The 19,243-nt window shown below is 38.4% G+C and overlaps 3 protein-coding genes and 2 long non-coding RNA genes across 6 annotated transcripts; 3 read left to right on the top strand and 2 right to left on the bottom strand.

Moving 5' to 3' along the window:
- Window positions 1-840: 840 nt before the first annotated feature.
- Window positions 841-4,173, top strand: LOC140775097 (uncharacterized). The gene is made up of 5 exons (XM_073118355.1): window positions 841-1,088; window positions 1,286-1,402; window positions 2,167-2,406; window positions 3,737-3,796; window positions 3,876-4,173. Exons 1-5 carry the CDS (start codon window positions 969-971, stop codon window positions 3,981-3,983), a joined length of 645 nt encoding a protein of 214 aa, XP_072974456.1. The 5' UTR covers window positions 841-968; the 3' UTR covers window positions 3,984-4,173.
- Window positions 4,174-5,508: 1,335 nt separating this feature from the next.
- On the top strand, window positions 5,509-8,001 carry LOC140773514 (uncharacterized). 2 transcript variants are annotated; one of them, XR_012106486.1, is made up of 4 exons: window positions 5,509-5,650; window positions 7,314-7,436; window positions 7,593-7,724; window positions 7,867-8,001. It is a non-coding gene; the product is annotated as an uncharacterized lncRNA (long non-coding RNA). The 2 variants fall into 2 exon arrangements; XR_012106485.1 differs by having other exon boundaries at window positions 7,801-7,936.
- LOC140773513 (potassium channel KAT3-like) lies at window positions 5,644-11,520 on the bottom strand. The gene is made up of 9 exons (XM_073116116.1): window positions 8,846-11,520; window positions 8,537-8,752; window positions 8,225-8,380; window positions 8,075-8,132; window positions 7,668-7,985; window positions 6,957-7,196; window positions 6,792-6,890; window positions 6,670-6,702; window positions 5,644-6,595 (listed from the first exon to the last, which is right to left on the bottom strand). Exons 1-9 carry the CDS (start codon window positions 9,016-9,018, stop codon window positions 6,335-6,337), a joined length of 1,554 nt encoding a protein of 517 aa, XP_072972217.1. The 5' UTR covers window positions 9,019-11,520; the 3' UTR covers window positions 5,644-6,334.
- A 2,354-nt stretch (window positions 11,521-13,874) lies between these two features.
- Window positions 13,875-16,571, bottom strand: LOC140774265 (BIIDXI-like protein At5g11420). The gene is made up of 4 exons (XM_073117188.1): window positions 16,353-16,571; window positions 15,106-15,270; window positions 14,706-15,038; window positions 13,875-14,635 (listed from the first exon to the last, which is right to left on the bottom strand). The coding sequence occupies exons 1-4, from the start codon at window positions 16,441-16,443 to the stop codon at window positions 14,031-14,033; spliced, it is 1,194 nt and encodes a 397-aa protein (XP_072973289.1). The 5' UTR covers window positions 16,444-16,571; the 3' UTR covers window positions 13,875-14,030.
- A 130-nt stretch (window positions 16,572-16,701) lies between these two features.
- LOC140774266 (uncharacterized) lies at window positions 16,702-19,206 on the top strand. Its single transcript, XR_012106571.1, has 2 exons — window positions 16,702-17,914; window positions 19,023-19,206. It is a non-coding gene; the product is annotated as an uncharacterized lncRNA (long non-coding RNA).
- Window positions 19,207-19,243: the final 37 nt, after the last annotated feature.

Raw genomic sequence — 19,243 nt, 5'->3', positions numbered from 1 at the left:
TCTTTGTCGTTTGGGTCCTTCCAGTTCTCTATGCCTGATGCCTCCAATGCCATATGCCAATGCCATGGCTTTTTATTCAGCTTGCATCATCCTCTCCAGTGACTGGAGAGTCCAGTTTTTTCCCTTCTTTTTTCATATACAAACAAAATGTTATTTACCATATATCAGAACATAGAGATAATCTTTTGGAGCAAAAAGTGGTATGAAGTATTTATACAATGCCTACAATGTGAGGCCTTGTGTCTCACTTTTGTGTTAATAGGCATGGGCTTATTGGGCCGGGCCAGGGTAAAACTTGTCCTGATCCGGGCTGGCTGAGCACCCAGGCCCATTAATTATTAACACAGCTAATAAACTAAAAGAATTGCTTTTAAGGAATTTTTATGTAATTGCTATCAAAAACTTTTCTTTAAAATATAATAATTTTCCGAAATTATTCTACTTTCTTTAAAAATATTATTTCCTTAGTTAAATCTAACTAATCATATTTAAAATAGATAAAAAAAGATTTTGATATCCAATATTATTATTCTTATTTTATATAAGATAAAAATTATTAATAAATATCTTATATTCTAATTTTTTTAAAAAAAAAAGATATTTAGTTATTTTAATGTATATATATTAATTAATAATAATATGTTAGGAAACATGCCGTTAAATCAAACAGTCCAATTTTTTAATGATAATTATGATATATTAAAAATAGAGTAGCAATTATAATCTCAATCTTATTATCCGTGGTTTGGTATCGTACCATCATCAGCAGCATAATTTGGAAACTCGGATAAAAGCTGGAAAGATTCAATTATTGGGTTATTTTGGGGCTCACTTTTCTGGAACCTTCCACATCCTTCCACCAAAAGCCCTAGAAACTAACTAATCTAATCCTACTATCTTCTTCTTCCTTCTATAATTATCTCGCAGCGAGAGAAATCGACAGCTAGAGACGAAGTAAGCAGAAGGGAATGGCGGAGGAGCAACAACTGAAGCTTGACATCGAGGAGCTCAGGCACCTCGAGAGTATCGCCAAGAGGCCCCGCGTCCTCTCTCTCCTCTCCACCGAGATCCGTAATCTCGAAGTGAAGGTATCTTTTTTTTCTCTCTTTCTCTAATCCTATCTCTATCTATCCATGTGCGTTTTCTAATCTTATCATCGCGAAAGTTCTTTCGTTTTGCTGCGTTCTTGTCTAAAAATTGTTTTTTCGGAAGAAATTGGAGCGCATACCAGCTGCTTTTTGTTGTCACTTCTTTGTCCCGTGATTGTTGTGTGGTGTATTGGTAGTTATCGAAGGTCACTGCAGCGGCGGCGCAGGCGACGGCTTCCAGTGAGAAAGCCGCTGCTCTGAGTTATGTCACACTAGGATCTTTCAGCTGGGATCAAGATGATGACAAGATCAGGGTATGTTCTCTGTTGTCTGGTCCTTAGTATATGTTTTTGCGTCTAAGATTACCAGCGATTAATTTGGCTTCTTAGTATGTTGCGTTCTTCTGTGTAATGTAGTTGAGAAAATGGAATTTGGAGTTTTTCCTGGATATCCTAACTAATATAAATGCGAGGACGCATGCTAATTGGTGAATTAATGCTTCTAACATGAGTGATTAACTCACTGGCAGTTTGCCCGTGCCATGTTCCGAACTAGTTCAATCATTGCTTCAATAATTAGTCTTCATTGGCAACATTGTCATTGCTTTGGATTTTGTTGGTTAACTGTACATATGTAGCATTGTATCATGAAGCTGGATAATTTCAAAGGCTTACTCTAATTATGCTTTAAGCATTGTCGGCAGAGAGTTTGGGATAGCCTGGTTAAGGTGAATCCTACTAATAAACATGTCCGATTATGAAGCAAATGTACATAAAATAGTCAAATAGGCTAATATGGAGCATCAAATGTCAACTCGGTATGTAGCATCTTAATACAACTATTAACTTGCTTCCTCCAATATTCTGTCTAACATTCAAGATACTGAAGATAGTAAAGAAGTTAAGGGCTTAAGGCATCTCATTGTGGGAGATATAGTTTTAAGAAGATTGAAATTTCCTTCATCAATTTTTACTTTTGTATGCCATACCGGACTAGTCTGGCTGAAACTTGTTTTTTTTTTTTTTATGGGCTATTTCATGCTTCACTAATAAAGTTCTTTATACATTATGTGCTTCAGATCTATGTTTTCCTTGAAGGTGTAGAGCAAGAGAAGGTGGAAACTAATTTTAATCCAAGGACTGTGGATGTCAAATTTCATGATATCAAAGGGAAGAATTACAGATGTGCCATACCAAAATTAAACAAGGAAATAGTTCCTGAGAAATGCAAGGTAGTGGTTAAGCCTACAAAAGTTGTTATTACACTGATCAAAGCTTCAAAAGGGAACTGGATGGATCTACACTTCAAGGAAGACAAGGTACTACAATACCAACACTTTCATATCTTGGCCTTTTTTTTATATGACTAAATAAATGTAGATTGAATGTACTCTCTAAGGCCAACTTTACTCTAGCAATAAAGTTAATTTTAGAATAGGATTTTTTTTTTTTTTGTTATCTTCAAAATTTGATCTTTATTTTAAAAATAACTATTCTTATTTTCACTTATATTCTAAAATAAGGGCATAATAATTACTTTGATGTGATATAAAGTGAAAAACAAGATAGAAAAAATATGTTTTATTTTTATGAAATTATCATGAATACTCTTTAATTTAATATAAAATAGGTTAATGGGATAGATATCTAAGATAAATTAGTAATTTGATTAATGTGTGGTATAAAAAGTAATTTTGATAAATAATATTTATATTCTAGAATAGAGTTAATATGATGTTTAGCTATTATTCTGGAATAAAGAGTTGTATTTTAGAATAAGAAAAAAGTTATTTCTAAAGTGAACGGGGCTAAAGTATTTTTATCAGATAGGTTCATCAACTACGAAATATAGGATGTTAATGGTTTTTCTTTATGCTTTGTGGATGCTTTCTCCTTCCCTTTAACTTTTATCCAATCAATAAGAAAATAGGTCTGCAGTTCCATCATGGAAGTGCCTAATTAGCAATCTAACTGAAGAGCTAGACTCAATCATATTAAAGCTACTAAGATGTTCTTGATATTATTCAGATGACTGCAAATGTATAGTGTAGATTCTGATGATGTGCTAAAACATGTGATATGGCTCGGTGACCTATCTTGATGAATGTCCATATGTTGATGGCTTTTTGAACTAAAACTCAAGAGGTTTGATACCTATCTTTTCTTCTCCTTGTAGGTTGGTTATATAATGAGCTATGATAAAGTTTATGATTTCTAGATTTGAGTAAAAGATGAGCTGTCTCACTTAACTGCTACCTAAATTGCACCCAAGTGCAAGGATTTAAGCAGACGTTGCTTTTATTCATGCTCATCTTCCTTACAGACTAGTGTAATTTACAGTGAGATATAAATGGGGGCCATAGAAGAGGTTCAGTTTTTAGTATTATTACAGTTCAAATAGTATACCCAAGTGAAAGGATTCAGGCATGCAGGCTGCTTTTATCTGCGCGCATCTTCTTTACAAACTATTGTTATTGACATCAAGAATTCGAGAGAAATGGGGGACTGTAGAAGAAGTTCAGATTTTAATTTTGTCACAGTTCCAATAAACTGCCTATGGCAATGTGTTCAACAGTTTAGCTAGACTCTTCTTAGTTAAACCATTGTCCGATAAACTTGATGGCTGTACTAAATAGTTATTCTCCACAGCTGAAGCCAGGCGTGGACAAAGACAAAGACCCGATGGCAGGAATCATGGATCTGATGAAGGTAAGTCTTTCTTTTGCTGTTCTTTTCATTCAAATATTGCCTCCATGTTGTGATGATTGGCTATGGATTTGTTCTGCAGAACATGTACGAGGAAGGTGACGAGGAGATGAAACGAACAATTGCCAAAGCTTGGACTGATGCAAGATCTGGCAAGACTGCAGACCCCTTGAAAGGTGGTTTCCCATGAACATTTGCCGGTCATCCGCCTCGATGTATTTTGGGTTTCTTAGGGAGCAGCAATGTTTCTATAATCCTAACCAATCCTTTTTGGCAATCGTGGACAGTTTATGAGGTTTATATTTTGTCTCGTGTATGTGCATAGATTGTTTGCTCCTGTGCTTATATTTGAAGTATGAGGTTTGGTTCATTAGATCTGACATCTGAAGAGCATTCTGTAGCTTTAAGATATATTTTTTCTTTTATTCTTATCAGTTTATAAAAGTCAGCTCCCATGGAGTGAGAAATTCATATCATCCAACGGAGGGATAGGAAAGACAGAAAGAAAAGAAATGCTAAGCATTTTCACGCAGATGTTTAATATAATTTATGGACAGAAATGTCTTTCTCTTTGAAGTGAATACGTTGCAGCAGAAGAGGAGGTGAGAATGAGGATATTTGAAAAGAAAACAAAGGAAATAAAATGCTAATAAGTATTTATTCTCTATGAATTATTCAAAGTTAAGTCTTTGTTTCAAGAATAATGGGGTGGTGCTTTCTCGTTATACCTTCTTACTTATTCTCGTTCGGCCCAATAAAACCCAAGGCGCATTAATAATCTGCCGCGGCGAACCGCGGCCGTCGGACGTCGGGGTTGAAATACGAGAGATTAAATGTTTCGCCACGTAATCAGGTTGTATTAAAGTCCTACAAGCTGCGCTGCGGAGGATCTTCTCGCCATCGATTGCCGTACAAAGCCCTAGCGGACGCTTGCCCTCACACTGATCCAAAAAGTACCACCTTTTACCATTTTTGTCGGTCTCTGACGCATTATCCAAATGGATTTGCAGTGCACCTTTAGTGTTCTTCGTAGGTTTGATGGTTTCGAGACTATTTCTCTTGGTAACTTATGCTAAATGCGAACCAGGTCGAAGAAATGATTTCCTCTAGTTTTTATTCAACAGTAAGTTGATCAAATTTTATTTGCTTTTCCCTTCATGATTCATCAGCAGATTCATGTATAGTTGTAGATTTCCAACAGTAATTTCTATGTTCGATTGGTGGATTTATGGAAATATATTGCCTTTCTGTATGAATTTTAAGCACAATCAAGCATCGTTCCTTTTTCATAACCTCTCCTTCGAAAATTTTGCACCTTCTACTGCACAAATTTTATACCTGTTTCGATTATTTGTTGAGTAAATCCTGACCCGATTAGTGTTGGAAAAATTGTAGATGATATAATTGACAGTCTTTCTATTTGTCAATAGATATTGCTCAAAGTACAGATCATATTTGTAATTTGTGCCTTTGCCTCGGGCAATAGTTGGGGAGACGCGCTTTTCGCTGCTTGCACTTTCATGTCTCAAGAAGATACAAATGGTCCCCGTCCCGAACTACACCAATATCATCTACTTCTGCACTTTCTTGGTCAACCACTTTTGTTGGATGTTGGCCAACAAACTTCTGACCTGCATATGTTGAGGATATGATTCATGAAGTGAAGGATAAGAAAACATAAAGATCTTTCTGTTCACATGCATTATTTAATTCCTGCAAGTTTGACCTTTTGCAATTATAGGATTGTAATATTCACACTTAATCCAATTTTATTTGCTGGCATTTTTTTTTGGAGGTTAATAATTCAATTTAGACAGTACTTACGACCAATTCGGAGGAGCTCCTCAAGTGAACCGGGTAAGTTTATCAGCTTTCCCATTTGTTCCCTTGCCGTTCTCTCCCTTTGAGAAAACATGTGGATGGTTACTCTTTTGTTGGTCATTTGCATGATATTGTTGCCAGCTGCATGTCTGCTGCAATTCTGATAGGCTGTCATCATTTCAGCACTTCTGATAAGTTGGTATTTGCTACTGTTTTCACTATTAGATTCTTCCATTGCAAGATATCCTAAGTGATTATTTCCCATGACTCCTATTCCCGATGAGATATTGTTTTCGTTACTCACTCTTTGAAATTTTGATACCCACCTACTAGCTTTGGGTTCTTCCCTGATTTCTCCTTGTTCCAGCAATGTGTCAACTATTTCATTGTGGCCCATCCCAACAGCTGTACTGAGAGCTGTTTGTCCATTTGCATCCATTGAATTAGGATCAGCCCCATGTCTTAGTAGCTCTTTAAGTGTTGCCGAATCATCGTTCTCTGCTGTCCGGCAGAGTAGATTTCCTGCACTCACAGATTGCCGTGCTGGTAGATTTTTAAGTTGATAACCATGTGGATACCTTGCCAAGGGACACTCCTTTTCTTTTGTAGGATCTCCATCAAGCCATTCTTTGAGGACTAGACTCAGGTCTGTCTGCTGCAATCCTGGGTATAAGCTCTTCTGAAACCTCAGCTTCTGGAAAAAGTTAGAAGCATCAGCTTCTATCTCTGCCAATTATTGAAATTCATTAAGACCTTTTTATTGATATTAATAGGGCTGCCAGATCTTATATATACCTGGAAAAGGTTATTAATGAAAATAGTTCCGTCTTTTCTGTTTTCTTTAATAATATTCAGGAGAGTATTCCTGCTGAGCCTTAGAATTTGCGAGAGCTCAGTTGTTCGAAAAGTATATGGCTGTGGCTTCTGACATAAAACTCCTACTTCCCCAATCAGTTCTCCTTCAGCTGCTTTCCCGCGAACCTGCAATACATAATACAGGAATGTGCTAATTTGTGTAATGGTTGTGTACATTTTGGAAGCTAAAAGATTCTCACTTGTTCAATGCCATCTACAAATTCCCTCATTTCCTGCAATGGAATCAAACATCGGCTAGTTTTAGTAAATCTGAAAGTTGCAAAACAATCTATTTTTTATGAAGAATTAAAGTTGTACTAACCACTGCTCCAGACACAAGTATGTATAGGTCAGATGGGGCTTCATTCTGCAGTATTATGTCCTCCTTGGGTGGAAAGTATTCAGCTTGCATCTCAGTTACCTAATTATTTCAGAATTTTAGTGAACTGTGCATCATAGGATCTATAACACGAAATTTATGTCGTACCAGTTGAAAAATGAAATTTGATGAAACCCCATGGAAGAGGTAAGCTTTTTGTATAATAGGAAAGAACAAGTAGTAAGATATGCTTGAGCGAATGGCTTTTGGGAGACTATCTAGTGTCTCTTGCTGTTTCAACCCTTCAGTCTTGAACCTTAAACATATGTGAGATAACATCTGCTCCTCTATGTGTCTGGGTAACTGATTTCTTGCTGCAAATTCTGAAGCTGCCTGAATTGTATCTCTCTGCAGTATCATAGTTAATATTAAACAAAGTAGGGAACTGGAATTCTACTTAACAACACTACAGCATATTTGGTTTTTAGCCTCTTCTCTGCTTTTTGATTAATATATCATTGACAGAACGCACTAGAAAAGGTGCCAAAATCACCATTACTATGTGCACTTTTACATAGTACTACTTACGGAGGAAATTAGCAGTGAGACATGATGAGATTATGTGATAACTGAACCACCAGCTAACAGGTATTTAATTCTCCTCTCAACTTCTAAAGGACTCCTTTTTTATTGTGAAGTTTAAAAGTATATTTTGGAACATCATATGAGAACATGATAGCATTAGTCTTAACAAAATCTGCAGAATCGTTTGTTGTGTTTTGACATGTTACTTTTGTTGCTTAGCTTATGCATGTCCAGGCAAAGGATGATTAGATTATCATGACATAAACCCCCTGAAAGTTGAAAAGGAAGACATACAAAGTTTTTGGTGCGGCTGGTGCCATGGACAACAAGGTTTGTCATGTTTCCAATGAGGTAGGCTGTCAAACCCAAATTGAACAGCATGTAGAGAATATCAAATAACATTTCCCTTGTGTTTTCTGCATGCAAGTCACCATAACCAGTTGTTGTTAGCGTTGTAATGGACCAGTATATTGCTGTTATATATCTGATCCAGAGACCATCTTCCCTGAAGTTTGGCATTACTGCACCTATCCAAGTTCTCTTCGGATCGGGGTATCTGTCTGCGATCATATAATTAAAACATCCAGCACAGTGAACTGCGAAAAGAGTGACCTGCAGTAGATACAAGAACACTATCATATATGGAAGAACTGTTGTTGGGCCAGACCAACAGGAAAAGAAAAGAAAATCTAAGAGCCTACTGAAAGCAGTTTTGTGCACCGTATCCAGAAATAGTTGAAGCGAATATCCTTTTCAAGCCTAAGAAGAAAAATTAGCATAATTAGTTCTCTTCCTAGATTGAATACATCCAACTATTTAAGTATTAAAGAAAGAAAGAAAGAAGTGCTGACCTTGCAAATAGGGCACTAACCCGCCGGAGCCGCCAAAGTCTAAGCATATTCAGGACCTTAAAACCTAGGCTGCTTTTATGTTTGTTAGATGGGAGGCATATTGAGTGAAATGGAGCAGTTGAACACAGGTCGAAGATGAACCACGATGATAGATACCTGTAAATCTGTGAGGTCAGATCTTATGAAGCTCATAGGGCTCCTGTTGTTTTAAGCAGCACAAAGTATTGGCAGGTTGTTTTCAGAACCCTGCCCCACATATACGCGTACAAGTTATGCGATAATAAAAATTAGATGTTGAACTGACAAACTAACCTGATGGCAATCCTCTTTGGATCATCAACAAGGAGATAGGATTTTCGGTCTAGAAATGCAACAAAGAAGGTGAGGATGATGTCAATTGCAAAAAAGCCATTGATTATGTTATCAACAATCAAAAGTGTGTTTGGCAAGTATCTCAGAAATGCGAACTCTAGTGGGCAGATCCAAGCTGAGTAGACAACCAGAAGAATCAGAAACATTTCCCATACTCTGAAGAAATTGAGGAAGAAAAGAAAATTGCTGAATGATTCTTTCAGTCACCGTAAGCATTTGGTAGCAGAAAATGTGTCACATACCACATACCTGTAGCGTGGATTGTAAGGAGAAACTATATATTTCCTAAGCTTTATAGATTGATTTATTGTTGTTCCCAGAGATGGCAACAAATCACTGGGGAAGCTGTGGTCGCGAACTCTCATTTGGAAGAGATCATTGCAGAAACACTGTGACTCGAACTGCATGCAAGAGCAGGACATTGTTGTCTGATGCTACTGAATGCCAATGAATTTTGACAACAGGTGGAAGGGTGGTCTAATTTATACTCGGAGGAAGTTAATACAATTCCATGATTTATATATTAATCATCATAACAATGCCATGGCATGGTAAAAGTGAAATAATTGGTTGAACAGAAAAAGTAAGATTACAGGAGGATTGCCGATTCTCATGTGTTTCATATGTCAGTGGTACTAGAAGTGGCAGACATTTTAATTTTTGTAAGAGATGGTGATTCTGATACTAGGTTGCCTAGAAGGTGTGGTCATGCTGTGGGAATTCCATTAACTTTGTGGTGGTATGGATTTTTATATTGGAATAAGAAAGGCAGATAATCTGACTAATCAATTCTCAGTCAAATGTTTGCTTCAAAAGGTCAAGGGGAGACTAATCAATTCTCACATTCCTTGACTTGAAATTATTTCAACTTGATGGCATGTCAAGAGACCAAAAAGAAGTTGAAGCTTGAGGTATTAGCCCCAATTGAACAATAGTAGCACTTGTTTCTGGAGGCTCTATAAGCCGTTCCCTTGTGATCCCAGGATTACATACATTTTTTTCCTGGGTGATGCATCTGCTGGTTCAGACAAGCATGGTCAAGTATTGATGGATGTCTCTGAACTCTAATCCTGACATATTTATGACCCTACTAAATTTACATTTTGTCAGATATTAGCGCTGATCTCTTCAAGATAGTTATAATGATTGGGAGGTGTTTTTTTTAATCTTTTTAACCAAGACAATTATTCAGATGTCAAAACAAGTGATATCATTCTCAACAGTATCAGTAGGCCCTCTTCTTTGGATCCTCGTCCATATTGCGTCTCAGTATGTGCAATGCTGGTGGGGAACTAAATTAATGGACCACAAAGTGTCATTTGTAAGATAGATCATCCTAAACTGAAAAATCCACATTGTGATTCATGCTGAGCCCGTGTGATTCATGTAAAGCTAGCTTAAGTGTTACAATGTTGTTGCAGCTTACAATCATCAATGGTGACTCTCCTGGATGCTTGTAGGCCAAAAGGATAGTGTGGTTTGGTTTATCACATTAGGTGTAATAATGCTTGTCACTTTTCTTCAAAGAATGGGACGTTTGCTTGCTGGGTCAGAAGCTCTTGGTAAAGATGTAATGATCAGCAGCAAAAGACAACACGAGAATTCATTTCCTGGTGCTCATATCTGCTGCTCTTGGAAGCTATTGCACTACATGTGGTGATAATTTGGTTCTGATGGGGAGTTTATCATATATGTGATTAACTCTCTCTCTCTCTCTCTCTCTCTCTCTCTCTCTCTCTAATCAATGATTGAAGAGGTAAAAGATATAAGAGAAGATGAAGTACAAGTTGGAGAGAGGACAAGTTAGAGATCATTTATTATTGGTTATCCTTATTCCTGCTGCTTGTTAATTTTCATATCTAAGGCCCTCTCTATGATGAAGCTTGGATCTACTCTAGCAACTATTGAGCTCACCTCTTCCCGTTTTGGCCCCCATTAGATTAAACCTTCAGCAGTGAGACGTTTGTCTTTTTGAAAGTGGTCCTTGAGTTATCTATGATCGGTTATCCTAATTTCAAGATTCTGTTGGTTGAATCTATGGAGCTCCTTAGTGCTTATGAAGAGTTGAAAAGGCTGGTGAATTTTGGTGTATTCTGTGGGTTGTCGAAGTTCATTAGCGCTCTCTGAAGACATTGGTAATCAAGAGTTTTCAGACAATGAGCCACTTGTTGTCATCACCCAAAAAGGGGAAATGAACTGCAACTATTTGCAGTAGCTGTGTAGAAAAGGTTTGAGACATTTCTAGACAGCAGCAGCTTTAAATAACTGAATCTCTGATATCTTACATCACGAGGCTGTTCGCAGAGCTATCTAGAGAGAATGAACACAAGGTTCTTATTAGAACTCATGAACAAGAACTTATCCCAAGAGATTTATCTGTTCATTCGTTCCCAGAAGACATTGCAGATGGATTGCATGATTAGATTGCTTAAAACATAGTGGTCTCCGACATCCGTCTGCTGAGTGTCAGAGGATACTTGTGACTACTGAGTGTGCGAGCCCTGTGGTCCAGTAGCAGCCTCATTTCGACAATTATTGTTGTCCTTTACCTGACTAAATGATCAACATGCAGCTTTCTTCATTGTGATTCATAGATTTCATCAACCTGCAGTTCGTATTGCTACAGAATCTTGGTTTGGTCAACCCCAAGTTAAGTCTGCTGCTGGAATTGTAGTTAAACAATTTAGCTGCAGAAGCCTGCATATATATATATATAGGTGGGTAAGCTGCCTCTTCCAGTCCTGTTTGCTATTGCTGGACAAATTATTGTACTACCTAGTGTGTAAATATACTAATATGCAGATGAGAATCTGCCGCTAGTGTGAGATGAAGTGCTAAATCACATTATGTGCATAACAGTGGAATCCAATTTAAATTCGAGTTAACTTCAATCTTTTTATTCTATGTGGGACAAAACTTTTCGCATGTAAGATATGCTGTTTTAAAGTTGAAAAAGAGGCATCATATATTTACTTGCTAATGATCTATAAGCTTTATTGCAGGATATTTCTTTACCACTGAAATTTACTATACATATCTCCCTTTTACCGCGAATTCTAAACTGCTCAAATATATAAGATACTGCCTTTTGTGATATAGTCTGAGGAGATAAAAATTGGACATAAGAGGAATGTGAACCGTTTGTTTAAAAGTTCACCATAATTAAGCATGGCTCATTAGAATAATTATCGTTGAAGTAACACCTATCAGAGAAGAGATAGTGTATAATGCTAGTGCTAAGTCTATCATATTTGGCTTCTCTGCTCCATCCAAATGCATCATCTTTATAAAGAAACTGCTTAACCTGGCCATCAGATTATACTACTGGAAAGAATGTGTCTTTATGCCATTAGTAGATTAAGAGAATCCAGTGAACCATTCTATGAGCCATAGAACTTGGGTAGTAGCCTTTTAAGTTATATAATTAGTTCTTTATTTAAAGGGTTTCGACCTTTTACTTACAGAAAATTGCAGCAACAGAGCCTAGTATGCTTTTCATGTAATACAGAACTGATCAATATTCCAGCAAATCTTGGAATAAATATCCATTAAAGTGATCAGCTACTTCAGAAGTAGCTTTATGTGTAGATACTTCAGACTTCAATTGGCGCATAAGTTTCATGCTGTTGTGGCTAATATTTTGACACCTGAAAAGCTACTGATATATCTGATACCAGAAAGTATTTCAGCAAATAAATTCTTGGCATAAACTGAATTCTTGAACATCCTTAAAACTGAAAGAAAAAGTCAGGATCAGATTAGATATTGTAATAATGGGCACATTGATTAAACCCACTTAGGCTTTTGGTCCAAATGATTCACATCTGTGAAAAACAAAAAGAGGAAGAACAAAATATTGTCAACTCCGCGGGAATTTGTCGTATATGTTTCCATTGAACTAGTTGAGACATTTGACACACACATGTTAAGCTCTTGTCATGAGTCAATTTTTAGCTTTAAATTATGGCAAGCACTACTATATCAAGAGAGGAAAGGGATGAAGTTGCTGCCATTCATCAGAGTCAAGCACTACCTTCCCTGCTCTCATTTTGCCATGGTAATGGTTGGATATACACTGAACCATTTCAAGCCCACAAATGGTTTGTGGAATCAAATCAATCAGTCCACTCTCCTTTCTCCTTCAAGAGCTCCACAAACTAAGATGCCATCCACTCCCACTTCATTATCAAAATTTCTTTAGTTTCCTCGAGATAGAGGAGGAAAGATGTGGTGTTTTTTAGCATTTGGAACCAATACTGTCAGATCCGCATCAGTCTGTGCTACTATAGTGTGCTCCTACTCTGACTGCACTTGTTCATCCTCATCTTTCACTACATCATCATATGGCTTGAGGGCATTACTGAAATCTGTGAACCTTCTTAAAATGTTAAAATGCTAGTAGTTATTTGCCATTAGAGAGGATTCAAATTATAAATGATGACCAGTGTCCTTCTCTGTGTCTCTATTGAGGAACACTATTGCTGCAGTTTGGTAGTTGCAGCACCTAACCAGTTTGATGCTTCTACGTTTTTGGTCATGCCAGGTTTAGGAAAAGGAGGAATTTCGAGATACTTCATGGATATTGGAGTTGACTTCGAAAATCTGACAAAAAAAATAAGCATCAACCAGCTAAAAAGGACCCAACAAACAGACCACCCTCAGTAGTCCCGGATGTCAACGATTTGAACCGTCTTCTTTACCTTCTTTTTCTTTTTATCGTCTCTTCCCTTTGCAGTCATGAAAAGTTTTTCGATACTGGAGGTCTTCCCAAGGTCTGCATGAGATATGACATTCCTTAGAATAAACTTAGAATGGCTTATCTCTCCTCATCATAAAAGAAAGTCCAACTATTTCTCCTATTGTTTTAATATTTCAATTTGAAATTGGATGAACTTTCTACTGGAGTTAACCTACTACGACGTTAAATTCAAAACAAAGGATTCATTTTGTTTACAAACAATAAATATGACGCATAATAAGTCCAAATATGATGGTGTTAAATGCAAACATCTTCTCTTCTCTCTTCTCTCTTCTCTCTTCTCCAGTGTAGGCTACTGACGACGGCGCAAATTTATAAGTTGTCTGTCCTGTTCTGATTGGACGGACGTATTAGTGTTTGGTATGGCGGACCTTATAAGAGATCGTCAAGTATTCCTACAACCGCATGGGCTCGATTAACAGTACTTCTCCCAATTACTGCACTCAAAAAAAAATACTTCTCCAATTAGCTAACCTCCACGCGGCCCAAGTTAATTAAGGCCTATATGAACACCTCAAATGGCTCAATGAGTCAATGTATATTATTAGGAATATATTGCGTAATTAACACACCCTGCATATATTAATACCAACAATACCACTCAAATTAAAGCAACATAGAGCAGCAAACTGCAAACATATTCCACACGGACTTAATCCTTCACATTAGAAACTACTACGCAAATACCAAAGCTATGGTCACCAACAAGGCCAATAAAATGTGGGCCGGGCCGGAAACACCTCCCCTTGGTCCATTGGATCCAGACACCTCCCCGACCCTCACATCGTCGATCACCGGACCGCAGAGCGAGCTCCGGTCTACGCTCCTTGTGTTATAATACACACTGTAGAAGGCGACGCGCGTCCGGATGGCGTGGGCGGTGAACGTGAGGTTGGCCAGCTGGTGAGTTGCATTGCCCGTGGGCGAGTAGTGGAAGTTTTGGGTCTGGTCGCCTGCAAAGGCGGTGACTGCCATGGGGGACTGGCACGAGTCACCAGCAGAGCCCAGCATGAAAGTGAGGTTGTATTGCCTCTCAGGAGTGGTCTCTACCATCTGCGAGATTATGCCTTCCTTCCCTGAGAGCAGCTCAATTGCACGCTTCCCCTGGGGGACGGCGAAGTGGTCGGCGTCGACGTACCGGACTGCGCGGTTGTCCTCGACGGTCCATCCAGGGACGCTCGACGTAGTCTCGTCGAGGTTAGTGGGCAAGAGGACGCCGAGGGTGGCGTTGGGGAACATCCATGGGCCTTCCTCAAAATCACCGTTGGCAACCTGATTGTCTAAGACAGAGAAGAGTAATTAAGAGTGGATATAATAAAGAGTGCGTCGCTGTTGATATATAGTACGGACCTTCGGGCCTATCAGGTGTGAATAGTTTCTTAATGGCAATGTTGTCAATGATCGGACCGCAGGTTGGGTCGTCCTCCATTCCAGGGTTCTTGAATGCCAAACGCCCCTCCTCCGCGGCCGCCTTGAATGCCCATGCGTACGCGTCCCACCCCTCGATGCTGTACAACGTCTGGAGGTCCACCGACTGCGACGCGTCGTTCATCGACACAGTCAATGCCTCTAGCTGTGCACAAGTGCGCGCCGCACTAAACGTCACGGCGTACTCTGACCCCCTCTCTAGCTCCACGCTTTGCGCAATCTCTGCGTCGTTCCCTAGCCGCGCCGCGTGCTCCCCTATTTAATACTTAAATATTAATCACCATTCTTATATATAAATATACGAGTGCACTAGTCTTTATACCTTGTGGGACTATGAGGATCATGGCACCTTGATGCTGCCCGGAGGTGATGAGCTCGACCGTCCCATTGATGGTCCAGCCGGGTATAGACGTGGCTGCCTCTCCGACGGCGGCGCTTGCAAATCCACCGGCCGGAGCTGTCTCGAAGTCGCCATTGTTTAGCAAGCCTACAGTGCACGAGGTTATGTACTTTCTTGTTACCAGTCAAATCCAAGTATACAAGAGTCCAGAGATAGCTTAACGGCATACACCCAGTTGATGATACCCCTAAACTTTTTGCATATCATGGTACGTAGGCACATTCATCTGGACGGCGAATGGAGACCAACCTATACGCCAACTCCTCTGTTACGGCATTGTCGTGGTCCTCTTACAGCTGTGACCAGCCTATGACCCATTACATCGAACACTTGAGAGACAAAGTCATTGGTCCCCTTGCCAATTTGTCGATTTGGGTTCAGGAGATATAATGAGGCCCAAAACAGATGACGACATGACTAAATATACAATTCAAAAAGTTGCTCATTTTGATGCCATGCCACTAGGTGACGACTGAGGCACATGACAATAATAAGTGCAAGGTTGTATTTCTCATTCACAGTAATTTAAACTAACTTTTAGCTCATTATTTCTGTTCTTCTTTCAATATCTCTCGAATATTTCAATATATATATATATATATATATATATTAGCTTTTATTGTAGAATCTATCTACATAGTTTTGGAGTCAGAAATTTGGCAACATTATCTAGAGAAAAGATGTCATCTTGACAGCAACATACGAAAATCGACCAATTATTTTACAGTATTCTTTTTTTTTTTTTGAAAAAAAAGAACATAAAAATAATAATTAAGTCACGGATGCAAGCCCATACATGAACAAGCAACTTAGCCCAATCTAAATTCTTAAAATGTGCCCATAAATTGCCCTGAATGTCTTCATTTCTCTACTACTAGAAGAATTCAATATAAACATTACTCTGCAAAAGATAAAAAGAAAACAACAGGAAAAAGAAAATACTTCTTATCTAAGAATTACTTTCAAGCTCGCATTTCTAATGATCTGCTCGCCCTTTCTCTACCTTCACCTCCAAGATCAAAATGTACATGAAATCCACAAGACCCATGAAAGAAAACCCACTTCAAATCACTGGCTATTGTAGAGAAAACTGAGAGAGAAGGCACCACAGGAGCTAACTAAACGAAGGAAGGCAGAGAGAAGAGAAAGAAAATGGCAATGCTGCGTACCATCTTCTACTGCGGCAGAGACCAACTGGGAGAGCAGGAGCAGCAGTAGGAAGCAAAGAGGAATCCGAGTAGAGGAGCCGTCCTTCTCCATCGCACTTCGATCTCTCGTCCTTCTCTATCTTTTCCTCGCCTCTCACGGACGCACAGGAAGACGCTCACTGCTTCCACTCGGAGCTTTCCACTCCTTTTTATCGACCGTTCTCCTTTGGTCGTACTACCCATACTTCAATTTTTTTTAAGGATAATGCTAAGTATTAGTAATAATCAGTAACTAAAATTGTTAATGATTATTTCATCCCCGCGTTTTTGACTTTTTGACAATGTTGGGCAAAGTGAAGTGATCCTTTTCCTTTTCCAGGCATTTCTTGCAAACTGTCATGCTTTATCAAAAGCGACGAGTTATCATTCCTCAACAAATGATTAACTCCTTACTATTTCTCATACCAAATGCTAGATACTTTCACACAGATGAAATATTTCACTGAGACAGAACGAGGTAGGTGTGGATAAGTGGGAACGTAAAAGAGAAGCAAAGTGTAAAAGGTAGAGCAAATTCCACAGTAGCGGAGCTTGTCTAGTGTCTAGTGATGGCCAGCTTTGTCGTGCTTCTGCTCCGGTATCAGAATCTAGGGAAAGACCTGTTTGACCATCTATAGTTGGGCTTGGGTAGGTTAAAAGTATCTTAAAGTTAGCGACTTAGATTGAGTTGGTTTAAGATATATTTTGATTTTAAATCAAGCTTAAGTTGACTGTGGTAGAACCGGATCTGGGTCGGATCTTACCTACTGTTAGTACACCGGAACCCGTTTGATTCTGCTCGACATTCTTTGTTCACTCGAGACTCGAGAGCGGCGGATGGGGAGGAAAGGCGTGACCTTGTGACGCTAAAGGAGCATCCCTCTGATAAGCTCCAGGACCCTATCTTCCGTTAGGTGATCGACCCAATTCATCTTCTTCTTCCTCCTCCATCATGCCCTTGCTGCTTACTTAGGTCTTTTCTAAGTCTTCGACTTGCCCTTTTTGGTGCTTCCAGTCTAGGAATAGAAGCAAAGAATTCAACTTGCTTGTTCGTTTGAGAAGCAAAAAGATGCAACTTTGGTGTGATCGGATTTTTTTTTTTTTTTTTTTTCATCTGCTAGTTGGCTTGAATCTTGGCGGCTTCTATACAGGATGCATCTTAATTTAGATTAGACGTAAATTTGTACCTAAGAATCTACTTGATGATTGTGGTTTCTTACTGAAATCTGAGCTCGTATCACTTTTAGATGATGATTTTATCATTTTGTTCTTCGATTAGATGGGCGTTCATTTCCTTTAATGTCAGTAGGCCTTCAATGTTATTATGCGCTACATGAACAAAAAGGTCTATCATTTTGTTCCTCCATTAGGAAGTCCTTTGTTCCTTTACATAACACACCCCTTAACTGTTATTAACTATTGTACATGTTATCCATGAATTCATGTGTATGTATGTGCTGAATGGGTCAACCATGAGTGGTGGTTTCGTGCATACCTCATTGAACAAGCTGAAGAATGGAGATGAAAACGATGAAGTAAAGAAGGTATAGATTCTCCTGGTGCAGCTTTTCTCTGTTGTGCTCAGCATCTAGTTGGGTCTTCATGACTACTCTACTAATTGCTATTTGATTCACTGTGTTCTGATGAATATTATTAAGATCCATAACAACTTATTGAGGCCTTTTAAGACAGAATTGCCAACACTTATTTTCTATCCTTCGTCACTTCTCCCCTGTCATTAGTTGTAATCAATTTTCTATATATGTAATTTTTATTATCTCTGATTTTAACTCTTCTTTGCCCTTAATTTATTGTATAATGGAGGAGCAATTGCTTTTAAGATTTTTTTGTTGATCAATGGCTTGCTCACACCGAAACAAGCATAACTTTGGTTAATAGGTTTCTTCATATTTTATTTGTATTTTTTGGTTAAGTTTCTGTTGATGAGTGGTTTTTCTGGTTTGAATTTTTCTTTTGTAGTTTTGTTATTCCTTTACCTCTCACTTACATAATTATGAAGGGACCATGAAGATAAAACTATATGATCCTCTAGTTGATGAATGTTGCCTAGCATCCTGCTACTGGTAGCTTGTCATCTTGGTGTTCTTCAAGGAAATGATATCTTCCTTACTCATCTGAACTGTCCCTTATATATGTTGTATTTGTATGTCTTTTTTATCAATGTTTTTATGCCTTTATACAAATGAAAATGTGGTGTGTCATGTGTGGCTATAATGAATGCATCTATCGGTGCATGTCCGCAAATGTGCATGAAAAGAGAGGCATATATATACTATCTACTTATGATCCGGTTGATGAGATACAATCATCAATTTGCTTAGGAACATTCTTTAAGTTTCCTCAGCAGAAGTTTATCCTCGTACTGTTGTTCCTTGATTGTCAGTTTGTATCGGACCATGGATCATTTCCTGCTGGTTGTGTACTCATGAGCTCCATTTCACGGCCAAGAATGCCGAATGCCAAGATAGGTTTTGTAATGGGACTATGTGATATTCTTGAGCATGAATGCGGCAATTAACATTCTGAGATTGCTCGTCTGTCGTAGCTGTTCTTGTTTTTTAATTTAAAGCTTATTCATTCTATATCATTGAACAGATTTTTTTTCTTACCTTGTTTCTTTGTCATTCGCAGAACAATATCGGAGACAATTTCAGCAGAAGTGCTTTGGAGCTTTGTTTTCAATTTCTTAGTGTTGATGATATGTTGTATTTATCTGCAGACACCTTCTTCTCTAAGGATGCTAATTATACATGTAAATGGTGCATTTTGTGACTTTTTTCTTCTCTGAAATGGCTATTGAAATTATCCCCTGGCATCTTGTTTCAGTTTTCTTCTTAATACATCTAAAGCAA

Source organism: Typha angustifolia, chromosome 13 (assembly GCF_048772165.1).
Source record: "Typha angustifolia cultivar Huaian chromosome 13, ASM4877216v1, whole genome shotgun sequence".
NCBI classification, from domain to species: Eukaryota; Viridiplantae; Streptophyta; class Magnoliopsida; order Poales; family Typhaceae; genus Typha; species Typha angustifolia.
Note: the sequence above shows the minus strand (reverse complement) of the source record. Positions and strands in the feature narration are given on the sequence as shown.